Raw genomic sequence first — 24,206 nt, forward strand, 5'->3', positions numbered from 1 at the left:
TTCATGCAAAGATGGGCTTGATAAAGGACAGAAATGGTATGGACCTAACAGAAGCAGAAAATATTAAGAAGAGGTGGCAAGAATACACAGAACTGTACGAAAAAGATCTTCACGACCAAGATAATCACAATGGTGTGATCACTCACCTAGAGCCAGACATCCTGGATTGTGAGTCAAGTGGGCCTTAGAAAGCATCACTATGAACAAAGCTAGTGGGGGTGATGGAATTCCAGTTGAGCTATTTCAAATTCTGGAAGATGATGCTGTGAAAGTGCTGTACTCAATATGCCAGCAAATTTGGAAAACTCAGCAGTGGCCACAGGACTGGAAAGGATCAGTTTTCATTCCAATCCCAAAGAAAGGCAATGTCAAAGAATGTTCAGACTACCGCACAATTGCACTCATCTCACACGCTAGTAAAGTAATACTCAAAATTCTCCAAGACAGGCTTCATCAATACGTGAACCGAGAACTTCCAGATGTTCAAGCTGGTTTTAGGAAAGGCAGAGGAACCAGAGATCAAATTGCCAACATCCACTGGATCATGGAAAAAGCAAGAGAGTTCCAGAAAAACATCTGTTTCTGCTTTATTGACTATGCCAAAGCCTTTGACTGTGTAGATCACAATAAACTGTGGGAAATTTGAGAAACCTATATGCAGGTCAGGAAGCAACAGTTAGGACTGGACATGGAACAACAGACTGGTTCCAAATAGGAAAAGGAGTATGTGAAGGCTGTATATTGTCACTCTGCTTATTTAACTTCTATGCAGAGTACATCATGAGAAATGCTGGGCTGGAAGAAGCACAAGCTGGAATCAAGATTGCCATGAGAAATATCAATAACCTCAGATATGCAGATGACACCACCCTTACGGCAGAAAGTGAAGAGGAACTAAAAAGTCTCTTGAGGAAAGTGAAAGAGGAGAGTGAAAAAGTTGGCTTAAAGCTCAACATTCAGAAAACGAAGATCATGGCATCCGGTCCCATCACTTCATGGGAAATAGATGGGGAAACAGTGGAAACAGTGTCAGACTTTATTTTTTGGGGCTCCAAAATCACTGCAGATGGTAATTGCAGCCATGAAATTAAAAGACGCTTACTCCTTGGAAGGAAAGCTATGACCAACCTAGATAGCATATTCAGAAGCAGAGATATTACTTTGCCAACAAAGGTCTGTCTAGTCAAGGCTATGGTTTTCCAGTGGTCATGTATGGATGTGAGAGTTGGACTGTGAAGAAAGCTGAGCACTGAAGAATTAATGCTTTTGAATTGTGGTATTGGAGAAGACTCTTGAGAGTCCCTTGGACTGCACGGAGATCCCACCAGTCCATCCTAAAGGAGATCAGTCCTGGGTGTTCTTTGGAAGGACTGATGCTAAAGCTGAAACTCCAGTACTTTGGCCACCTCATGTGAAGAGTTGACTCATTGGAAAAGACTCTGATGCTGGGAGGGGATGGGGGCAGGAGGAGAAGGGGACGACAGAGGATGAGATGGCTGGATGGCATCACTGACTCGATGGACATGAGTTTGAGTGAACTGCGGGAGTTGGTGATGGACAGGGAGGCCTGGCGTGCTGCGATTCATGGGGTCGCAAAGAGTCGGACACGACTGAGCGACTGAAATGAACTGAACTGAACTGACAGACCATAGCCCGCCAGGCTCCTCTATACATGGGGTTCTGCAGGCAAGAAAACTGGAGTGGATTGCCATGCCCTTCTCCAATGACTGCCATTCCCTCTCTGCAAAGAGAGGCTTTTTCAGTTGGTCCAGGGTCAGGGGCAGGTGGGGGCTGGTCAGCATTATATTTTAATGGGACAATGTGGTCCTTTATTTAATCAATCAAAGATAAATGAACAGCTTCTCTGTGTCCTGTGCCACACTGGGGCTGGGGACACAAGGGCAGGTGGAACACAGGTGACCCATGGGCCCCGCTGGGCAGAGCATGCCCAGAGGAGGCGGGGAGGAGAGATTCCTTCTCGCTCTCCTTCCTTGGTGAGCTCTCCTGTCTCCTTCTCAAATGATAATGTCCTCCGGCATTGTGGTCTGGAGGACACGATGTTCCCCCTGTGTGGTCCTTGGATCCCCCACGGGGATACGTTTGGTCCCAGACCCAGAACTCAACCCACAGGATCTAAGGCTGTCACAGTAAAGAGAGCCCTGAAAGACCATCCGTGCTTGGAGTGCTCTAATTTCAGTGAACAGCTGATAGAAGTGCTGCTGCTGCTGCATCGCTTCAGTCGTGTCTGACTCTGTGCGACCCCAGGGATGGTAGCCCACCAGGCTCCCCCCGTCTCTGGGATTCTCCAGGCAAGAAATAAATCCAAAGATGCCTAAGCTCACCCCCAAAGCTCTGATTCTTAGGTCTTGGGTAGGGTATGAGGAACATGCATTTTTATTAATTTTTTGGCTGCATGTGGGATCTTAGTTCCCTGACCAGGAACTGAACCCATGCCCCTGCATTGGGGGCATGGAGTCTTAACCCCTGGACCACCAGGGAAGTCCCTTTGCATCTTTAATAAACTTCCAGATGGCTCTGGAACACCCTCAGTGGAGGTTCTCAGGTGGGCTACACATGAGGAAGTCCTGGCAGTTTTAAAAACACTGATGCCCAGGCACATCCCTAGAGTCTGGTTGATATTTTAAAAGCTCCTTCCACAAGGCACCTGGGCCTTCCAGCTGGCCTTGTTTAAGATTTAGGGAGGCAGCTCTGGGGCCATCAATTCTTGCCACCATCAGGGCTTTGAGACAACAAGGGAAGAAAGCAAGAGGACGGAAGAGAGGAAAATAAAAAAAAACATTAGGAAGGTTTAGAAAGAGAAGTAAGAGAGAAGGCTGGACAAAAAACTCCTCCTCAATTCACTGATCAGCACTGAGGCTTACATCTTTTTCAACATGTTTTCTTATTAATAATGATTAATTGATGTAAAAAACTAATAGTATAAGAGGGCAAAAATAAAAAAGATCTATAATCTTATCAGATATAATGACTTAAGGTCTTAGTATGACTTATATAATGGATAATGTATCGTATAACTGTATTATATTGTTATTAGTGTAATTAATATAATTAATTAAAATTAATTATAGAAATTGAAAAAGAGTAGTATGACATATATAATGCACAATATCATATAACTATATATTATTTATCAATGTAATTAATATCATTAATTCAAATAAATTAATTATAGAAATTGAAAAAGTGTAGATACACATATATGTATAAGTGCATCACTTTGCTGCACACTTGAAACTAATAGAATATTGTTAATCAACTATATGCCAATATAAAAAAGTTAAAATAAATTAAATAAGATTAATATAATATGGAATATATTATTATATAGGTGGTATATAATATATATGTATATATTATGATACATAATATAAAATAAGCAATAAATATATAGTTTGACAAGATAATTGGTATCCTTTCTTACTTTATTTTTCTGTGGATTTAAGTTCCAAATTTTGAGTGAGGTTTGGCAGGGCATTCACACCTTCATTCATGTGAGTGCGCGCGCGCGTGCACACACACACACACACACACACACACACACACACACACACACACACACAGAGACATGTCCATTCCCACCCAGCTGTCCCGAACCTCACACACTTCACATCATACCCAGATAGTTAGTTAGGATTTTATTCACTGATGCTATTACTACTAAATTAATTCCTGTTAATACAGGATGTATTACTTTATATTGAATGTGAACTGTTTCCCCCTCTCCCGTGTCTCTGAATCCTAATGGAAAGTGGCACAAGGGGACCCAGGACAGTGGCCGCATTAGATCAAGTCACCTTCAGGGACTCACCACCGTCCCCTCCACAGCCCTGCCTGTGGTCTCCTCTGCCCCCACCCCCGCCTCCCTTCTCTCCCCTGATCCTGGCCTCAGTCACCCCTCTCCCCTTGGGGGCCCATCCTCGGGACAAAGGCTGTCCCTCCACAAGTGACAGATGATGGGAACGCCCACGGTGAGCCAGGCCAGGTAGGGCAGCAGCAGCAGGGTGGCCAGCTTGTTGATGGGGTGCCAGATCAGAGCCGTGCTCATCACCAGCCCGAAGAGCAGCAGCAGGTGCAGCGGGGCCTGGGCGGGGGCAGGGCAGTCAGGAAGCCTGCCCTGGGAATTGCCCTTGACCTTTCTGCAGCACCCTGGAGCCAGCGAGCCAAGTTGCTCTGTGCTTGGCGCAGCCTGCCCCGCCGCTACCTGCCTGCACCTGACGTGCCTTGCTCCCTGCTTCGGAGGCCTTGCAGCCTCCCTGCCCTGTCCCCTGCCCCACTGCTGAGCTCTGGTGCCTCACCAGGCCGGGGGTGTGGGCTGCCGACAGGAGAATCAGGACAGCCCAGCTGATGGTGAGCTTCACAGCGTAGAGACCGAGGGGCAGTGCCAGCGGCTACCTGAAGCTCCCCTCCCCGCCCCGCCCCAGGTCCTTCCACACCAGATGGGAGGCATAGCTGTGGACAATGCTCAGAGGAGGCTGATTCATGGTAAATGGAGCCTTGCGGTTGCCAAAAGAAAATCCTCTGTGGGCTGAACCAGGGGGTAAGTGGGTCTAGACATCCTTTGAGGGCAGGGGGCAGGTAAGGGAGGGTGGGCTGGAATCCTAGGCAGGTACAGAGGAGACACCCCGAAAGAGGCAAGATGAGGTCCCATCCCTTTAGAGGCCAGCGTGCGGCAGCAATTCAGGGATGGGGGACTTGCTCCCAGCCCAGGGCATGAGAAGCAGGGACTTGCCCCTTGATGGAGTAGACGGTTGTCCACACCAGCAACAAGACTCTGTGAGGTGGGCCCCAGGGCAGCTCTCTCAGGCTGTCATACCAGTCAGACATCGAGTGATGGGTGAGCAGCCAGACAAGGGTGGGCCCACACTGAGTGATGGATGAGCAGCCAGACAAGGGTGGGCCCCAGAAGGGGCAGGATCACGAAGATGGCCCCGTGAGGCCATATTCTCCTGGAGGAGGTGCGATCTGGGGAGGCAGAGAACACGCTGATGATAGCCTTCCCCGCATCTGCCTGCCTGTCTGCTCCTACCTGACACTCTTCCCCGGCCTGAGCCTCTCATAGGAGGCCTAGTCCTGGACACGCCCTGGGGTCTGCGCCCAGCCCCCTCCTCTGAGCCAACGCTGCCTTCCCCCTTTCCCACGTTCCATGGACTTACTTTCTCCACACCACTCATGTGGGACTTAAGAGTGTCCCGTCTAGGACTGACAACTGCTTCTCAGTGAAAGACTCCTCTCCCCCAGTGTGTGTCTGACTCCTGGATCTCAGGTCCAGGATCATGCATCTCTTCTGCCTCCCACAGTGGGTGGCACTTGGCCAGGTACATAGCAGGCCTTTGATGGAGGGCAGTGTCTGAGATCAAACTCAACCAAGCCAACATAACCAACTTGGAAGAACCACACTTGGAAGACAGGAGCCAGAGAACCCTGGGCTTCCTTTCCAGTCCAGAACCAACCAGCGCATCTGCCCCAGGCTTATCTCCCTATTCCAGACTGGAAAACCCCAAGGGCCCACTGTGCCGGAGTTCCCACCCAAGTTCAGACTTAGCTGAATGACGCTATGGGTTCCTTTCTCTGAAGTTCTCATCTACCCTGAGAGGCTGGGGGAGGTTCCCCCTCCATCTCTCCACTTCCAGAGGGTCGGGGCCACAAACACAAGCACTCAGATGTCTTGTGGCCTGATCTCTCAAGGGAACAACCGCTTGGTCTCTGATTAAAACGCTGCCGTGCTTACTTGGAGAAGGCAATGGCAACCCACTCCAGTGTTCTTGCCTGGGGAATCCCAGGGACGGGGGAGCCTGGTGGGCTGCCATCTATGGGGTCGCACAGAGTCGGGCATGACTGAAGCAACTTAGCAGCAGTAGCAGCAGCAGCAAAGTAAGGCAGAGAAGGCGATGGCACCCCACTCCAGTACTCTTGCCTGGAAAATCCCATGGACGGAGGAGCCTGGTAGGCTGCAGTCCATGGCATCGCGAAGAGTCGGACACGACTGAGTGACTTCCCTTCCCATGCTTACTTGTATTTTGTTCCGCGTCTTCCTTTGCAAGCAGGGTGAGGCATAGACCATCCTCCAACGGAAGCTATTGTTTAATTGCTAAGTCGTGCCTTACTGTTATAAACCCATGGACTGTAGCCCACCAGGCTTCTCTGTCCATGGGATTTCCTAGGCAAGAATGCCAGAGTGGGTAGCCACACTCTTCTCCAGGGGATCTTCCCAACCCAGGGTTACAACCCGAGTCTCCTGCATTGCCGGTGGATTCTTTATCTCTGAGCCACCTGGGTAGTTCCTCCAACCAAGATCGCCCACCCAATATCATGCTTCTCATTTGCCTGTGATATTTCAACCTTGTCCCCATGATTGCCAGAATTTGAAGGGGAAAAAAAGTGATTTTTCTCAGTCTACACCATCCTCTTCTGTCAAGGGCCCATGATCATGTCCCGGAGGTTCCCGGGACAGGGCTGACCATCCTGTTGGCCTGTGCATCTTTCTATTTATTCTCTGCTTCTCACTGTCTGTTTCTTCCCCTTCTGCCTTCCTGTCTGTCTATCATTTCTAGTTTTCTATCCAGTGTTGGAGGTCTCCCTGCTCCCACCACCCCCAATGCTTTTTTCCTGTTCTCCTCCAACTGCTGGTGCCTCCTTATTTATTCTCAGTCCTGTGTTTCCCCTTACCTCAGGCAGCACACCTCCCAGACTGAGTGCTAGTGTTGTGTGATGGGTGGAAGGCAGAAGAGGGTGGGGACAGGGAGAAGGGTGGAGCGGGGCTCCCAGCTGGACGGCCTTTCTCCAGTGACAAGGCTGATGGCATTAGCTGGGGAGTCCAGGTTGCTGCTTGTATGGCCCAGAAGGGTTCCTCTCCGCAGAGGGTCCCCTGGTCTACTAGACCCAGTCTCTGGAGGGGCCCACCCCCTTGGTGAAACTATTGAGGCGTTGGTGCTGTGCAACCTGAACCTCCTGAGACGGCTGAGCCCCAGGCTGCCAGGCTTCTGATGCCTGGCGTCTTGGTCTCTGCATCGCACGAACCAGCTTTGTGTCCGTAGGGGTGGCAGGGACCCTCAGATGTAACTGGGGCTGTCCCCAGTGAAACAAGCCCCAGCTTCGGAAATGATCTCATAAGATGTAGCCCCTCGTTATTGACTGCTAGCTCACATGGCCCATCCTGGCTTGGAATAGACTGACAGATGTTTCACAAGCCCCTGGAATCTCATGATTCAGAGAAAAAGGCAGCCACCTGTGTGTCTCAGAGCTTTGTCCAGCAAAGACCAACCGCTCCCCTCTTCATCCCCCAAAGTTCCGAGCACCTCTTTCTTGCTTGTGCTTTAGACAGGCGGTCCTCTCCCCAGGTTGGCTACTCTCCACCCTTCCTTTGCCCCATCTCTCCACTTTGGGGACCTGGGCACCTCTGGGAGGTATTTATCCCCTCCTCCCAGGGAAGGCGGCGCAGGGGTGGGGGTTGCAGTTTGGGACAAGAAGCTAGAGAATCATTAACTAAGATGAAAGGAGCAGCAGTTACTCATTTTCTATGGGTGATGATCAATGTGGGGCTGGGAGAGACCTCCGCTGCAGGAGGCCAGACCATGGCAACAAGTTACCACTTCTGAGTAACCATGCCCTGGTGTGCGCTTTATGTTTATTAGCTTAATAATGACCATCTTTATCCCTCTCAAGGTAAATATTATCATGTGCTTTTGACAGGCCAGGAAGTGAGGCTCAGAAAGGTTGAACAACTAACCTATGATTACACAGTCAGCAAGTCGGTCACCGGGTTCAGTGTTGGCAGTCTGGATCCCAAAATGCTTCCTCTTTCCTCTCAGCTGGCCCACTCTTTCGTCCAAGTCTTTATTAAACACTTACTTTGGATCGATCGGGCTCTACCTAGAGCTGAAGATAATGGAGCAGATGGCTGGAAAAACCTCCCTCTGTGAAGGGAGCTTTCATCCCAGTGGCAGAGTGACCAAGGAAGGACCAGGCTGGCAAACATCCAGAGTGGCATCAACCCTGCGGGCAGTGGAAAGAGCCTCAGTAGGGAGTGGATATGGTTGTGCCCCAATGACACCAGCAACTTGTGGGCCATTAGCCCAGTGTCTTCACTGTCATATCTGTGCAGGAAGTGGGTAGAACTAGGCATTGTCTAAGCTCAGCAGTAAAAAATCCACCTGCAAAGCAGATGTGGGTTCGATCCCTGGGTTGGTAAGACCCCCTGGAGAAGGAAATGGCAGCCCACTCTAGTATTCTTGCCTGGGAAATCCCATGGGCAGAGGAGCCTGGTGGGCTACAGTCCATGGGGTCACAGGAGTTGGGCACAACTCAGCAACTAAGCCGCTACCAAGCTTCCTGGGCAGGCCCACAGTGCCATCACCTGGGGGCTTCTAAGACAGAGAACCTCAGGCCCCACCTTAGGCCAATGGGTCAGAAATTGCATTCTTACAAGGTCCCTCAGACGGTTAATGTACACATTACAGTTTGAGAAGCCTTAGTTAGGGTTCCTCCTACCTTGCGCTGTTGCAGCAGCCACTGACCAGCAGAGGGCAGTCTAGAGAGGCCTCACCTGTACCCAGGTTGTCTCCCTCTGTCCCTCCCTTCCAGACCTAGATGGCTAAGTCCACGGACTTTTGGATCCTCCCTCACCTCGTCTGGACTTTGCCAGCATACAGGACAGACTCCCCACCCCTCTTTGGGGCGGCTGGGAGGCAGGACTCTGCCGAAGCGGGAAGCGGGAAGCGCCAGGCCACTCCTGCCTGAATTCCCTGAATTCCCCGCCCACCTCCACTTGTCTGCGGGCTTGTCTGGAGTCTGGCTGACTTCTCTGTTTCTCAGAGAAGGAACTGCTGTTCCTAGACAAGCCGGCAGCCTCTGGGGTCACCTACACGGTAAGGTGCGCACCCCCTGGGGCAGCTGGGGGTGGGCTGAGCGTTAAGATGGGGCTACCTGGGACCCTGGGGTGGAGCTAGGCCAGCTCAGGTGAGGCTGGCAGGTGTGGAGACCCGGTGCTGGAGGAGGGAGAAGGAAGGGGCTCGGCAGAGGGCCACAGCCCAGTGCGTGTGAGGACCAGGGGAGGCACTCGGTGAATGGAGCTCATGACTTAGGCTGGGACTCACTATCCTGGTACACGTTTTATGTATAATTGGAGATCTTTCAGCAGTAGACCCAATAAGAAGCAGTGATGTGGAGAGGGGTTGAGAGTTTCCTTAAAGAATATGAGCAGAACTTTGCAACAGGAGCCTGGATCCTTGTGCTGGAGGAAGCAACTCCCTAGGGACAGGTGATGGCGCATCCTAAAATACTCTCATCTTGGGAAAGTGCTACCCAGGATGATCCAGAGTCTGGGGCAGGACATACTGGAGAGCTGGGTACCAAAGTGTCAGCCATAGGGTTGGGAGGGTCCAGTCTGCAGGTACCAGGCTGTTACGCTATATATTTGGGACCCTTTCCCTTCCTGGGGGCAAAGAGAAGGATGGGGTGAGGACCAACACAGCCTGGAGAGCTGTCAGCCTGCAGAAAGGGGGCTGAGAGGAGGGAGGAGTTACCTGCTCCAGGCCAGGTAATGAATTGGCTCCTGTGAGAGGCCCTCCAGGTTGGAAGGTAGGACAAGGGGACTCTGCTGCACCACCCAATGCAGTGGAGGGGATTTGGACTCTGGTCTTTGGAGGCCCTGGAAAAGCTGTTGCTATAGAAACAGAGTGAGCCCCTCCTTTCTTTCCCTACAGCTGGCCCATCTCCTGCTGCTGGCGCCTCGGCGGGCAGGGGGCAGGCGAGAGCGTCATTCGCTGTGGCACCAAGGATGTGCCTTTAGTTCCTTATGTTTGTTTTTCCTTCTATTTATTTTCATTTCTCTCTCTTTCAACTTCAATTCCTCTAGAAGTGAAAAGGAAGAGACCTCGGGGAAAAAGAAGGGGCAGAGAGAGAAAGGGGGTGTTTCTGGAAGCTCTTGTCATCCTTGCTCATCCTTTCCTTCTGCCTTCAGTTGTAGCTTAATAATCCATCCTCTGCCCTCACTGGGGGAGGAAACTTGGCTTCCTTATCTGGGAAATGAGATAAAAATAACAGCTAGCTCATAAAGCTGCTGTGAGGATCAAACGAGCTGGGCCACGTAGAGCGCTGTAACACCCTGGCTCTGTGGATGTTAGCTATTATTATTACAGTTATAATTCCAATTATCTTTACTGCGGAAGGACTGCGAGGATTGAACGGGATGTAAAGGGAAGCCTGTGGCTCTGATCCCCATCTCCGCCAGATTCAGGCATCGCCGGCTCACTTATTCCACTCATGTGCCCTGCCAGGGCCACCGTCTGCAGGGTTAGATGTTAAGGCCGAGGGAGCAATGTCACGCCTTCCCTTCTTGTCTATATTTTCAATGAACACATGGGGGAAATAGATCCCACCCCAGGGCTCCATCCTGAGGATACAGAGGAGCTTTAGCCCCTGGCCAGGGGGAGCTGGGAAGGGGGCTTAGGTTTCATGGGTCTTGAGAAGGAAGAAAGAAGGTGGGCAAGGGTGGAGCAGGTGCTTGGGGGCGCAGCCTCAGGTCGGGGTTAGGGGTGTGAAGTGAAGGTCGCTCAGTCGTGTCCGACTCTTTGTGACCCCATGGACTATACATTCCATGGAATTTTCTAGGCCAGAATACTGGAGTGTGTAGCCTTTCCTTTTTCCAGGGGATCTTCCCAACCCAGGGATTGAACCCAGGTCTCCCGCATTGCAGGCGGATTCTTTACCAGCTGAGCCACAAGGTATGAGTGAGGGAATAATTCACCAGTGCAGATCCTAGTGGATCAACCATGGGGACCCTGGGGACTCAGAAGGAGGATGTGGTGTCTCACAGAACTCAACCTCGGAGTAAAATGAATCCCATGCTCTCAGAAGCTCTTTGAGAGCCAAGTAAGATGCCATTGTGTCAGGACAATGCCTAGGCCACAGTGGGTGCTCAGAAATTGCTCATTTGAGTGGAAATCCATACAGGACAGCATGTGATCAAGAATCAATCAGTATGGACTTCCCTGGTGGTCCTGGTCCAGCGGTTAAGTCTTTGAGCTTTCAATGCAGGGGATGTGTATTTGATCCCTGGACAGGGAACTAAGATACCACATGCTGTGCGGTGTGGCCAAGAAAATATTAAGATAAACAGTTAGTATGGTGGGAGGATGGTGGTCAGGGAGGGCGAAACCGACAAGGGCTGGTGAGTGGGGGCTGGCAGGGGGCACTGCTAAGCAAGAGTGGTCCAGGCGAGTGAAGGAGGCAGAGGGTGACAGCGTGAAGCAGAGGACAGCAGGAACAAAGGCCAAAGGCTAGACTTCACCAGCTGCGCAGAGCCCAGTCTTGCTGAGGGTGCAAATTAAGGGAGGAAGAGGATAAGTCGGAGGAGAAGACCTGGGGAAGAGCTGGCATCTTTTAAAAATATTATTTGTTTATTTATTTGGCTGCATCAGGTCTTAGCTGCGGCATGTGGCCTCTGTAGTTGGGGCACTCACACTCTCCAGTTGGGGCACGCAGGCCTAGAGGGCTCAGTGGCCTGTGGGATTTTAGTTTCCCCAACCAGGGATCGAACACAAGCCCCTGCAGTGCAAGGTAGATTCTTAACTACTGGACAGCCAGGGAAGTCCCAAGAGCTGGCATCTTTAGGGGGATGCTGCTGGACAGCACAGGCCCCCATCTGACCCTGGGAACCTGGTGGACCTCACCTGGAGACCCTCACTTTGGGTTTTGTTTCTCTTTCTGCTTCCACTTTTAACTTTTGTTACTCTTGTAGAATATATATATATATATTAAATATATCCCTGTGAGTTACCCTCTGACCTTTCTAGCAGAAGGAGGGGCATAAATAAAACACACGTATTTGGACAGGGTTTATCATCTACAAGAGATTTTCACACGATCTCATGCCATCCTCATCATCAGTCTGAGAGGCTATTTTTTCCCACTTTTGATAGTGTTTAAAAAGAATTAGAAGATTAATAGAAAGACAAGCTTGAATGTGAAAAATTCAGACTACAGAAAAAAGGGTTTAAGAAAATAGAAAAGTCCTCTTTTACACCTTCCAGCTCCCCCAATTTCTCATCTCTTTCAGTGACAACCAGTAAGAATAGTTTGGAGGTTGTCCTCCCCCAGACTCGCATGTCGGAGGCAGGAATCACTAGAACATGTTGCTGCTGAGTCCTTGAAGTAGACAGAATATCAATTGCCATGTGCTGTGAGTGTAAAATACACATGGACTTCAAAGACTTGTAATGAAAAAAGAATGCAAAATATTGCAATAAATTTACATTGATTATCTGTCAACATATTATTTTGAATATACTGGGTTACATAAAATATATTAAAAATTAATTTCTCCTGGTTCTTTTTACTTTTTTAATGTAGACTCTAGAAAGTATAAAAGCACATCTGTGGCTCACATTATATTTTTTATTACACAGCTCTGCTGCAGACTTTTCTCTATCACTTAAATCGTGCATGTGTGCATGCTAAGTCACTTCAGTCGTGTCCACCTCTGTGGGACCCTTTGGCCTGTAGCCCACTACACTCTTCTGTCCATGGGATTCTTCAGGCAAGAACACTGGAGTGGGTTTCCATGCCCTCTTCCAGGGGACCTTCCCAACCCAGGGATCTTGTGTCTCTTATGTCTCCTGCATTGGCAGGCAGGTTCTTTACCACCTGGGAAGCCCATCACTTATATATGCTGCTGCTGCTAAGTCGCTTCAGTCGTGTCTGACTCTGTGCGACCCCATATACGGCAGCCCACCAGGTTCCCCCGTCCCTGGGATTCCCCAGGCAAGAACACTGGAGTGGGTTGCCATTTCCTTCTCCAATGCATGAAAATGAAAAGTGAAAGTGAAGTCGCTTAGTCATGTCCAACTCCTAGCGACCCCATGGACTGCAGCCCACCAGCCTCCTCCGTGCATAGGATTTTCCAGGCAAGAGTACTGGAGTGGGCTGCCATTGCCTTCTCCTCACTTACATATACACACTCATAAATATATATCTACACTTCAATCTAGTTTTGCTATCTACATTAATGAGATCAGAGGATGTCTAGCCCTTTGTGACTTCATTTTCTATTAAAAAAAATCCTTTGTGCATATATATATCTTTGTTGACACTCTGCTATATTTGTTTTTTATTCATGCATTTATTTATTGTGGCTGTGCTGGGTCTTTGTTGCTGTGCTTGGGCTTTCGCTAGTTGTGGAGCCTGGGAGACCCTCCGGCTCCTGCGCACAGGCTTCTCATCGCAGCGGCTTCTCTGGCTTCTGAGCGAGGCTCCAGGTGCGCGGGCTTCAGTGGTTGTGGTGCAAGGGCTCATTCGTTGCAGCTGAGGGCTCTAGAGCTTGGGTTCAGGATCTTCTTGGATCAGGGATCAAACCCATGTCCCCTGCATTGGCAGGCAGATTCTCACCCACTGTGCCACCAGCAAAGTCCTTGCTTTTCTATTTTAAGACTTTCCATGGGCTTCCCTGGTGGCTCAGAGGGTAAAGCGTCTGCCTGCAATGCAGGAGACCTGGGTTCCATCCCTGGGTCAGGAAGATCCCCTGGAGAAGGAAATGGCAACCCACCCCAGTATTCTTGTCTGGAAAATCCCATGGACAGAGAAGCCTGGTAGACTACAGCCCATGGGATCGCAGAGAGTCGGACGTGACTGAGCGACTTCACTTTCTTTCACCTTCTGTCAGCCCATGGAGATCAAGGGCTCTATTTAGACAGAGGTAAAAACTGAGGTACATTAAACAGTAGGACAAGCTCACTCAGGCAGTGACCAAGGTGGCATGTGAATTCACATCCTCTAACTCCAAACCCAAGGTCTTTCTGTCTAGTGAGAGGTGAAATTAATTAGGGCATGGGGAGTCATGGCAGGTTCTTGAGGGAGAGAGAGGGAAATAGAGAGACAGAGGGAGGGAGGGAGAGATTGGTGAAGTTCTGTTAAGGAAATTGATCTGACTGGGGTGCATGGGGTATGCTGGGATGAAGACAATTTGCTCCCTCCTCACTGCAGCCACTTAGAAGCCAGGTCTTAGCCTCCGACAGCTCACGTGACACTGACTCTCTTCCCCAGGCCCTCGGCCTCGGCTGGCACGTGGGTGCAGGGCAACTGGCAGCATCAAGCGACCAGGCGGATGTGCTCCTATGAGAGCTCCTTCCAGCCTGCCCAGTTTCTACTGCTGGTGGGGGTTCCAGTGGCGAGCGCCGTGCTCCTGGTCCAGTGCCTTCGATGGCGCTGTCCTCGCCGGCTGCTGGGGGTCTGCTGGGAGCTGGAGAGCCAAGAGGAGCCAGCACCCCCTCCCACTCCCCTACCGGGAGATGAGTCCTCCAGGGCAGGCCCGCCAGCCACGCTGCAGGAGGTGGCCACCTTCTATCAGGAATTGCACACGCCCACCCAAGGCCAGACCGTCATCCGGCAGCTGATGCACAAACTGTTGGTGTTTTCTGCTCGAGAGGTGGACCACCGCGGTGGCTGCCTGATGCTCCAGGATACAGGCATTTCCCTGCTCATCCCTCCAGGTAACAGCACCCAGCTCCCTTCTCAGCCTACAGCTGTTCATGTTACGTATTAGACAGGGGCGCCAAGCCCGAGAGAGCACCATTCAGAGACACCTTCATAAATTTGAAAATTGTATGTTTCGTGTACGTCTTTCTTGACTCCAAAGATGGATATACTACGCATTTTTATGACAGTTTCGTGGCAGGTGGAGGCAAAGGGCCTTGTTCTAATGAACAGTCTGTTACGACAGTTCTCCCCAAAAGGGAAGTGAAGTGTCTGGAGGAAGAGCACCCTTTGCAAATTCACACAAGAGCCTGAGTGAGCTCGCAGCATCCCTCGGAGGAGGGGGGCGACTTGCTTGTGGTTCCATCCCAAGTCAGTCACCATCCTCTTGTTCTCCTCCACACTGCCCCCTGCCCCGTGTGCCCTGTGGCATCCCCTCTCCGGGGCTCCCGGCCCGCATCCTCTCCCGCTCTGGCCGGGCCTCCTCTGCGGCAGGGGTGTGCCTGCCTGCCAGGCCCCCCTCAGCTCTCCGTCCTCCCCAGGCGCTGTGTCTGTGGGCCGCCAGGAGCGGGTGTCGCTGACCCTGGTGTGGGACCTGACGGATGCCCCCTCGCTGTCCCGAGCTCAGGGGCTGGTGAGCCCCGTGGTGGCGTGCGGCCCCCACGGGGCCTCCTTCCTGAAGCCCTGCACCCTCACCTTCAAGCACTGTGCCCAGCAGCCCAGCCAGGCCCGCACCTACAGCAGCAACACCGCCCTGCTGGACGCCAAGGCCTGGAAGCCGCTGGGGCGGCCGGGAGACCACACCTCCCGGGATGAATGTCGCATCCACCTCTCCCACTTCAGGTGGGTGCCCGCCTGTGGGCCTGGACTTCCCGCCCCTGTTTCTGGCTGCCTCGTCCTCACCTCTCTGAGGGGACTGCCTCTTATGCTGTCCAAGCTGGCCTGCAAAGCCCGTATCTCCCACCCTTCCCCACTCCCTCTGTCCCAGTGCCTATGGCTGCTTATCTTGCTGCCACCCCATCCAGGACTGTGCATTCCCCCATGGCCCCTCTGTCTGTCTAGAAAGGTCTGGCTCAGCCCCGGTCATCTATCTAGAGGGGCCTGTCCCGTCTCCACCTCTGTCTCTAATATTGTCTGTCTCTTCTCTGTGCCCTGGCTCAGGACTGTCTCCCCGCTGCCTAGGGCACGTTGCCCCTTCCAGTTCTCGAAGACTCCATCCCAGGTTATGTCTGTCCTTGGCTCTGTCCTTCTAGGACCCTAGACCCTCTGCCTCCCACTCTCCTTGCCACCCATGACCAGAGCAGGGCCATGCATGGTGGCCCGGAGCTCAGCTTGCCTCTTTCCTACACTGACCCAGTGACAGTCACTGGCATGACTCACATTCCGTCCCTCTAGCCAACCCTCCACCCTAGTTCTTCCCTACATGGCCTGGAATGTTCTCCTTTCCTCCCTGGAGGCCCCCACAGAGGCCCCTGGTGCGGTGGGAGCTGGGTGGCAGGTGGGCTGGTGTCCCGGCCTCCCCGGTCCCATCGCACGTGGTCCCTGCCACCGCCTCTCTCTGCAGCCTCTACACCTGTGTGCTGGAGGCGCCGGTGGGCCGGGAAGCCCGAAAGTGGCTGCAGCTGGCTGTGTTCTGCTCGCCGCTGGCCCCGGGGCAGTCCCACCTGCAGCTGCGTGTCTACTTCCTCAATAACACGCCCTGCGCCCTGCAGTGGGCTGTGACCAACGAGCAGCCGCACGGTGGGCGCCTGCGCGGGCCCTGCCAGCTCTTCGACTTCACCGGGGCCCGAGGAGACCAGTGCCTGAAACTCAAATACCTCTCAGAGGGTGAGGGAGGCCGAGCCGGGGGACAGCGCATCCGGGAGCCCCGTGGAGGGAGGGGTCTGGGCCTTCCCTGAGGTGGAAACCTGGGTGCCTCAAGTTTCTTTTTGAGACTTCTGGGCATGCAGCAGCCTTGGGGGGTGAAGGAGGAGGGTGCTTCTGGCTCCTCCTGCTGCCTCCCGGAGCCCCAGGCTTTGCTCAGTACCTCCCTCTGCTGCACTCAGCCCTGGGCCCTCCGCGGGAGGACAGATGATGCTGGTGAGCAGCGGGAGGAGAGGTGTTGCCTCCGCAGGGGCAGGGCGGGAGGAGGAGACTTTTATGGTCCTGCCTGGTTGAGCCCACGTCAGAGGAGGAGGCCCAGTCTTTCCTGCCCTCGTTCCTTTGTGGGTTGGCTGCGGGAATTGTCCACGGCGCCAAGGGTGTGGTTCTGTGGGTGTGGACAGGGCACGCATGCGTGCTGCTTTTAGAGGATGGGAGGGTGGGGGTTGGATGGGAAGGTGGAAGTGCGGAGGGGTGGGTCTGTGTGCTGGAAGAAGGAAGACCACCCACAGGGTCCCCGCCCAGGCTCTGGGACCTGCCACCCACTGGAGTCACCCTCCTGCATTTGCTCCTGCCCTGTTCCTCCCTTCAGCTCCTGCCCTGACCTCCCCTTAAACGAAGGCCACCCTCCTGAGGCCCTCTGCTCTCTGCAGGTTGGGAGAACGTGGACGACAGCAGCTGTCAGCTCGTGCCGCACCTGCACATCTGGCACGGGAAGTGCCCCTTCCGCTCCTTCTGCTTCCGGAGAAAAGCAGGTAGCCCGGGAGCCCCGTGTCCCCCTCCTCCCCTCCCCTCCCCTCTCCTGGTCACCCTGGAGCCCTGCAGCGCCTCATTCGGCCACGCGTGCAGAGATTCCCTTTAAAGATAGGGGCCACAGCAGATCTTCACAGAGAGAAAGATAGGGTGGCCGGCACAGCTGCTTCCGAGTTCCAAAGTCTTTCTGTGGAAGTCTATTTGCTGTCCTGCTCTTCTCTCCTGGGCCTGTTCCTCCCTCACCTGCTACATCTCCTTTTTTGTAGCCAATGAGAACGAGGATTGCTCGGCGCTGACCAATGAGATCATCGTCACCATGCACACCTTCCAGGATGTGAGTCGGCGCGGAGGGGCTGAGGAAGGGCAGGGCGGGGGAGTGGTGGACGAGGTAGGCGAGGGTCTGGTGGCCAGCAAGTATGGCTCTGATCACACAGCCAAGAGGTGAAGAGGGCATTCTTCCAGGGCCAGAGACTGTCTGGCCTCCAAGTGACGCTCCATCTTTGACTCTCCTGTCCACCCATGGGTGGATCCAGCTGGAGGGTAAAAGAACCAGACCCTACATGAACCCTGTAGGGGTTTCTTCCAACCTGGAGGCACTTGGGCGTCAAAGAGAAGTACTTTCTTTCTGGACAGATTGTCTGCATCTGGGAGACAGTGCTGTGTATCTTCCGACGGAGAGTGACCCAGGAGGAGAAGGGGCTTGAATAGGTGGGATGGAAGTTAGAGATCCCGCCCTCCTGCAGGAAGACAGGAAGAAATCAGGGGAATCTTTGGGGAACCATGTGGCATCTTATTGGAAACTAGGCAGATACCCCTCAAGGTATCCTTCGAGAAGGAGTAACCAAGGAGAAGAACAATGGAGGAAGGGGGCACATATATATGCCTGAGTTCAGCATCTCTATTATTACATGACCTCCCCTGCCCTTGACCCCACTCAGCACTTCTCCTGGTGCCCTAGGATGTACCTTGTTTGGTCTTCATGTCCCAGGTCCCAAAGAGCTCAGTGAGCAAACTCAAGGCTGAAGACTCTGGGGTCGGGGGAGCAGAGGGTAGAGGGTATTGGTTAGGGTGGGGCTGTGTCTCCTGGCTGAAGCAGAGATGGGAGGAATGGAGGTGGGTGCCCTGGCTTTTTGCTCACGGGACGTCTCATGATCCCTAAGTGTGTTCCCTGCCTCTCTGTTGGCTCAGGGCTTGGAGACCAAGTACATGGAAATCCTCAGGTTCCAGGCGTCAGAGGAGGAATCCTGGGCAGTCCCACCCCCAGTCACCCAGCCACCCCCCTGCAACAGGTGAGGTGAGGGTTGCTTGGGCTGCTGTGAAGGGTAGGGGATGTTTGGGATTGCTGTCCCTGGGCTTGCAGGGCGAGCACAGCATTGAGGTATCTGTGGAGCCAGGCTGGGCCTTTGGATTCTCCCCTTCAAGGACATACTTTCCTCCACCTCAGGCTGCCCCCAGAGCTCTTCGAGCAGCTGCAGATGTTGTTGGAGCCAAACAGCATCACTGGCAATGACTGGCGGCGACTGGCCTCCCATCTGGGGCTCTGCGGTATGAAAATCCGGTAAGAGGGATAAGGTCTGCACATGGGAGTGGAGGGTGGACTGGTGGGGGTTCTCAGGACCCCTTGGAGACTGGACCATTCACACGAGAGTGACTTAGAAGTCAGGGAATGGCTACTCCCCACCCTACTTCCCAGAAGAGAACTGATTTCATTGGCAATGATCTCATTTGTTTGGGTCCAACAGTCTTTGTTCTCATGGCTTCAAAGAGAAGAGGACATGACAGGTGAGAGAGGAAAAAGCCAGGGGAGAGGACCAGGGGAAGTCACAGGGACTCCACAGGAAGGTTCTGGACATCTTTCTGTTTATCACTGTATTCTTGGTACCTAGAGCGATGCTTTGGAGAAGGCAATGGCACCCCACTCCAGTCTTCTTGCCTGGAAAATCTCATGGACGGGGGAGCCTGGTAGGCTGCAGACCATGGGGTTACTAAGAGTCGGACACGACTGAGCGACTTCACTTTCACTTTTCACTTTCATGCATTGGAGAAGGAAATGGCAACCCACTCCAGTGTTCTTGCCTGGAGAATCCCAGGGACGGGGGAGCCTGGTAGGCTGCAGATCATGGGGTTACTAAGAGTCGGACACGACTGAGCGACTTCACTTTCACTTTTCATTTTCATGCATTGGAGAAGGAAATGGCAATCCACTCCAGTGTTCTTGCCTGAAGAATCCCAGGGACGGGGGAGCCTGGTGGGCTGCCGTCTATGGGGTCACACAGAGTTGGACACGACTGAAGTGACTTAGCAGCAGCTTAGCAGCAGAGCGATGCCTGGTTCATGGCCAGTGTGCAGTACATAAATATTGGCTCGGTAAATATTTAACAATGAATCAGTTCACATGTAAGTCACTGGTACATACTGAGTACTTGACATGCTGTGCCCTGCGGGGCAGAATGGAAGACTACAGGATAATGTGTGTAAAGCCTGTAGCTGAGTGCATGGCACATGTTAATTCAATAAATATTGGCAAAACAGGCAGTGCAGCTATGCACTGCATAGAGAGATGAGTAGACCAGTTCTGAGCTGAGCTCCAGCACTCAGGTGATGACAACAGTGGTCAAAGACCGCACCCAGGAGATGGGATGAGAGCTGGATCCTTAAAACAAGGTAGATTTTAAAATCACCCACTTTTAAAGACTTCGCTGGTGGTTCAGTGGTTAAGACTCTGTGCTTCCACTGCAGATGTGGGTTCAGTCCCTGGCTAGGGAATTAAGATTCTGCATGCCATAGGGTGTGGCATAAATAAATAAAAATTCTCCCTCAAAAGCAAAAAATAAAACCACTCTTTTATTAAATATTTATCAAGTACCTACTAGTCCTGGAAAAATTATACTAAGCATTGGGATACAGAATGAATAAAATATGGTCCCAACACCAGGGAGGTCACTCTGTACTAAGGGATACAGAGAGCTTAAAAAAAATCAAGGTATGTGTTCCTTTGACATTCTTTTTACGTACTCAATATTGTGAGGCAAGTTGAAAACAGGTACAAAATGGCTAAAGCAAGAATAATGAAGACTTACGTCAATTTCAGTTGACCTGCACAACGTAGAGGTTAGAGGGGTGACCCTTCATGCAGTTGAAATCCTAGTATAACTTACAGCTGCCCTCCACATCCACGGTTCGGCCTCCACAGATTCAACCAACCAAGGACCATGTAGTACTGTAATATTAACTGCTGGAAAAAATCTGCATGTAAGTGGACTCACACAGCTCAAAGTGGTGGTGTTCGAGAGTCAACTATATATCTCAATTAAATAAAAAAGAATAATAAAGCCTAATGGGAGTCTGGACTAAGGGATGCAGAATGGTCTTCTCCACCTGAGGTGGGAACAAGCGCTTCAGGTGGTAGGGAAGTAGGGGATCAACTTGGGGAGGGGGCCAGAGGGTCAGCTGCAGGTCTGGTATGCTTAAGGTGGGAAGGAAGGTTCAGAATGGGAGCCAGGAGAAAAGGTCAGAAAAACACGGCAAGGCCAAATGGTGGGTGGGCAGGGAAGTCAGGAGAGAGGGCTTGGTTAGCAGGTGAAAGAGACTCTGGAGGGGTTTTGAGCAGGGGAGGGCCCTGGGTAGGAAGAACTATTTCCCTGGTGGTGGGCAGGATGTGGCCTGGGAGAGAGGGAGGGTGGGGAGTGTTTGGGGTGGGGGTGGGGCGCAGAGAAGGCAAACAGAGAACATCGCAGATGGATATTCTGCATCCTCAGAGGTCTTCTCATCCAAGCCCTGGTGTGAGAAAAGAGAAAACTGAAGCCTAGAGAAGAGTCGACTTTGAGCCAGTGCAATCTCAGATGTGACCCAGGCAATCTCTGATTTCAAAGTCCTGGGTCCTCCCACCATCTAGAGTGCCCTGAAAGAAGGCATGATGAGGGCCAGAGCTGGGGGCAGGTGGGTGGTGGATCTCGACACAGGGCCCCCTCCCTCCTCTCACCCCCCTCCCCCCCACCTCCTGGCCAGGTTCATGTCCTGTCAGCGCAGCCCCGCGGCAGCCATCCTGGAGCTATTTGAGGAGCAGAATGGCAGCCTCCAGGAGCTGCACTACCTCATGACCCTCATGGAGCGGCTGGACTGCGCCTCCGTCATCCAGAACTACCTGAACGGGACGCAAAGCGGCAGCCCACCCCGGCTGCGCGCTGGCGCCCAGGAGAACGAAGGCCTGGAGCTGGACGAGAAGCTCTGAGCGCCCCGGTACGGCGCAGGGTGCGGCTCTGTCCCCCGGGAGGCCGTGGATGATGTGCCCCGACACCCAGGAAGAAAAACAGCTGCTCTTCCTGGCTGGACCCACCGACCTCATCAGGACCCTCGCGTGGTTCCCCCGGGGCCACAGCAAGGCCGGACGCCACTGTGAGCCCGTGCCTTTCAGGGCTGCCCTTCCGGCCCGCTTCGTCCTGTGTGCAGAGCCCTTCCTGGCCGGCAGGGGGCGCAGGAGCCCAGGAGATGGCCCCAGCTTGGCCGACCTCCAGGAAGCTGTTTAATAGACCAGTGCACTGTTAGACTGCCCTGTTGGCACTCCTTGGGGACTGGTTAGTCCGCAGAGTATTCGCCGAGCACTTAAGTGATACTCAGCATTGGACTGGGTATCATGGGAACTCCTGGAATAAATGAGGTCGGGTTTGGACCCTTGCGAAACTCCTCTGGGAAAGATTGAAGACCAGGAGGAGAAGGGGACGACAGAGGATGAGATGGCTGGGTGGCATCATCCACTCAATGGACATGAGTTCGGGTAATCTCCGGGAGCTGGTGATGGACAGGGAGGCCTGGCGTGCTGCAGTCCATGGGGTCGCAAAGAGCCGGACACGACCGAGCAGCTGAACTGAACTGAACTGAACTGAAACCCCTCTTGAGGAAACCAAGATGCCCTCGTAGGAGCTGAGGGCAAACTCCCAGCGCTTGCCCTGTGGTTAGGGATATGAATGTCATATGAACTGTACCAGCATAAGGAGCTGGGAAAGGAGGGGGCTGAGTATGGGCTGGAGCCGTGAGAAAGCCTTGTGAAGGATGTTGCAGAGATGGTTTGCAGAGTGGCTCAGAGATCTTCAGGTGGAGAAAGGGAGAGATGTGACTGGACTTAGAGTAGGAGCCTGATGCACATGGGTGCTGAGGCATCAAGGAGCCCAGCATGGTGAGTGTGAGGCGAGGGCAGGACCAGAGTTCAAGGCCAGATCTAGAGATGGGCAGTCACAGCAGCTGACCTACCTGTCTCCCCTGACTTCCTTCGTCTCTGTCCTCTCATTCTTGCCTTGTCTTCCTCTCTCTCTGCCATTATCTCTGTCATGAAACGTTAAAGCTGGAAAGAAACTTCCAAGATGATTATTGTTGCCCGACCTTTTAATCTCTTTATCTCGAGCTGTGTGCATTTTAAGTCTCTCTGACTGCATTTTGCTGTTGCTGGCCCCTGCAGTGTCTCCATCCCTGAATCTCTTGGTCACTGCTCGTCTGAGCATCTTTTTGTTTTTGCCTAGTTACTGTGCTTGCCCTTGTGTGTTTCTTTTTCTCTCTGAGACCCTCAGTCATTCCTCTCAGGCAAATGTCTTGAGACCATGGTTAAGTCTCAAGGCTACTGAAAGACACCAGACTGCCCTAGGAATCAATGGGTGGGGGTTTTATCTTGTGAAAGAAGAAAGTCACTCGGTTGTGTCTGGCTCTTTGCAACCCTAAGGACTGTAGCCCACCAGGCTCCTCTGTCTATGGAACACTCACACCAGAATACTGGAGTGGGTTGCCATTCTCTTCTCCACGGGATCTTCCGGACGCAGGGATCGAACCCAGGCCTCCCACATTGCAGTCAGATTCTTCACTGTCTGAGCTACCAGGGAAGTCCTTTATTGTGTGAGTCAGGATCCAGTTTAGGGTCAGGAGAGAGAGGATAGGGATTAAAGAACATCCCATTTAGTAAATTATTTATTCAGTACCTACTGTGTGTTAGACACTGTATAGAAAATAAATCAGTAGGCTGTGTCCTAAAAGGAGAACAAAGGATTTGACTCTATTCAAGCAATTCTTTTGTTGGCAAATAGGTGTTGTTAAATTTTTCAAGAGCAGGCAAATGATCTCTCTGGCAACACTAACAATTTGCTTCTGTATTTAATTAAAAAATATTACAGCTTTTTCTATGATGAACAATATTGTATAATAAAATATGAAAATTGCCTTTCTTTGTTACTAACTGTATTTTGCTTAGATTGGTAAATTCCGATGTGGATAGGAATGATTTTATATGGTAAAGCTGTACCGATGGGAGCAGGCTGGAGAGAAGTGTTTTGTAGATTGTACTGCTGGTATGAATGTCATCTGGGTCCAGAATGGTAGATTAGGGAGGTTTGCTTTCCATTCTGTTAGAAGCAAGCCTTCAGGTTGGGACCCTCCCACTGCCTACCACCGCACTGCCTCCCTCCTCCCCTAACCCCATCCATCCTGTTAGTCCTCCTACCCAACTGGGGGATGCCAGCTACTCCAGGCTGGCACCTTGGCCTTCTCTGTCTTCATTTGGCTCAGGATTGAGTAAGAGCATCTTTCTCACCTGGAGTCTGGTGCCCTTCCCCCTCCATCACCAATTGTTTCTTCCTAGTTTTCTACACCAGCCGAAGGCATCTTTATTTTGTGTTACTCCCTACCCTGGAACAAGTCACTTTAGGGGTTTTATGTCTTGTGGAATTGTGAATAAAAGCCATAGGGGATGTCGTGGAGGCTGGTTCTAGGATGGGAGAGACTGCCTTCTGGCCACAGCCTTAATTTATCAGGATGGGCTCACAGAGCTGGGAAACGGAGTCTTGGAAATCTTGAGGTAGGTGGCAAACTGCCTGATGCCTGTAAGGTGGATCTTTCCTTTCTCATATCAAACCCAGTTGGCACATATTTGCCAATACCTAAAGCCAAGAGAAGGCATGTTCCGATGGCGTTGGGACACTTAGCAATTCTAGTGCTAATTAGCTTGGCTCTTCCCTCTCTGGCTTCAGTCTCTACACTGGGATGAAGCGACCATGTTCAAGGCTCTCAAAGGGCCTCTTTGGATTTTATGGTCCTGTGCAGAGATGGCACACGGGAGACCCAGGGAA

At 52.1% G+C, this 24,206-nt stretch overlaps 2 protein-coding genes across 2 annotated transcripts; one reads left to right on the forward strand and one right to left on the reverse strand.

Moving 5' to 3' along the window:
- Positions 1-3,910: 3,910 nt before the first annotated feature.
- Positions 3,911-12,125, reverse strand: TSPO2 (translocator protein 2). The gene is given in 5 exon segments (XM_052648205.1): positions 3,911-4,102; positions 4,317-4,470; positions 4,751-4,882; positions 4,923-4,983; positions 12,044-12,125. Coding segments are annotated over 5 exon segments (621 nt in total).
- Positions 12,126-14,119: 1,994 nt separating this feature from the next.
- Positions 14,120-21,331, forward strand: UNC5CL (unc-5 family C-terminal like). The gene is made up of 8 exons (XM_052649640.1): positions 14,120-14,504; positions 15,030-15,330; positions 16,052-16,314; positions 17,001-17,102; positions 17,367-17,434; positions 18,289-18,389; positions 18,545-18,658; positions 21,109-21,331. Exons 1-8 carry the CDS (start codon positions 14,120-14,122, stop codon positions 21,329-21,331), a joined length of 1,557 nt encoding a protein of 518 aa, XP_052505600.1.
- Positions 21,332-24,206: the final 2,875 nt, after the last annotated feature.

This window comes from Budorcas taxicolor, chromosome 11 (assembly GCF_023091745.1).
Source record: "Budorcas taxicolor isolate Tak-1 chromosome 11, Takin1.1, whole genome shotgun sequence".
Classification (NCBI taxonomy): Eukaryota; Metazoa; Chordata; class Mammalia; order Artiodactyla; family Bovidae; genus Budorcas; species Budorcas taxicolor.

Bases quoted from the DNA above. Each gene is read 5' to 3' on its own strand.
- UNC5CL (XM_052649640.1), top strand. From the start codon at position 14,120: ATGTGCTCCTATGAGAGCTCCTTCCAGCCTGCCCAGTTTCTACTGCTG. The intron at 17,103-17,366 runs GTAGCCCGGGAG...CCTTTTTTGTAG, and splicing joins CTGCTTCCGGAGAAAAGCAG to CCAATGAGAACGAGGATTGC. The intron at 18,390-18,544 runs GTGAGGTGAGGG...CCTCCACCTCAG, and splicing joins CAGCCACCCCCCTGCAACAG to GCTGCCCCCAGAGCTCTTCG.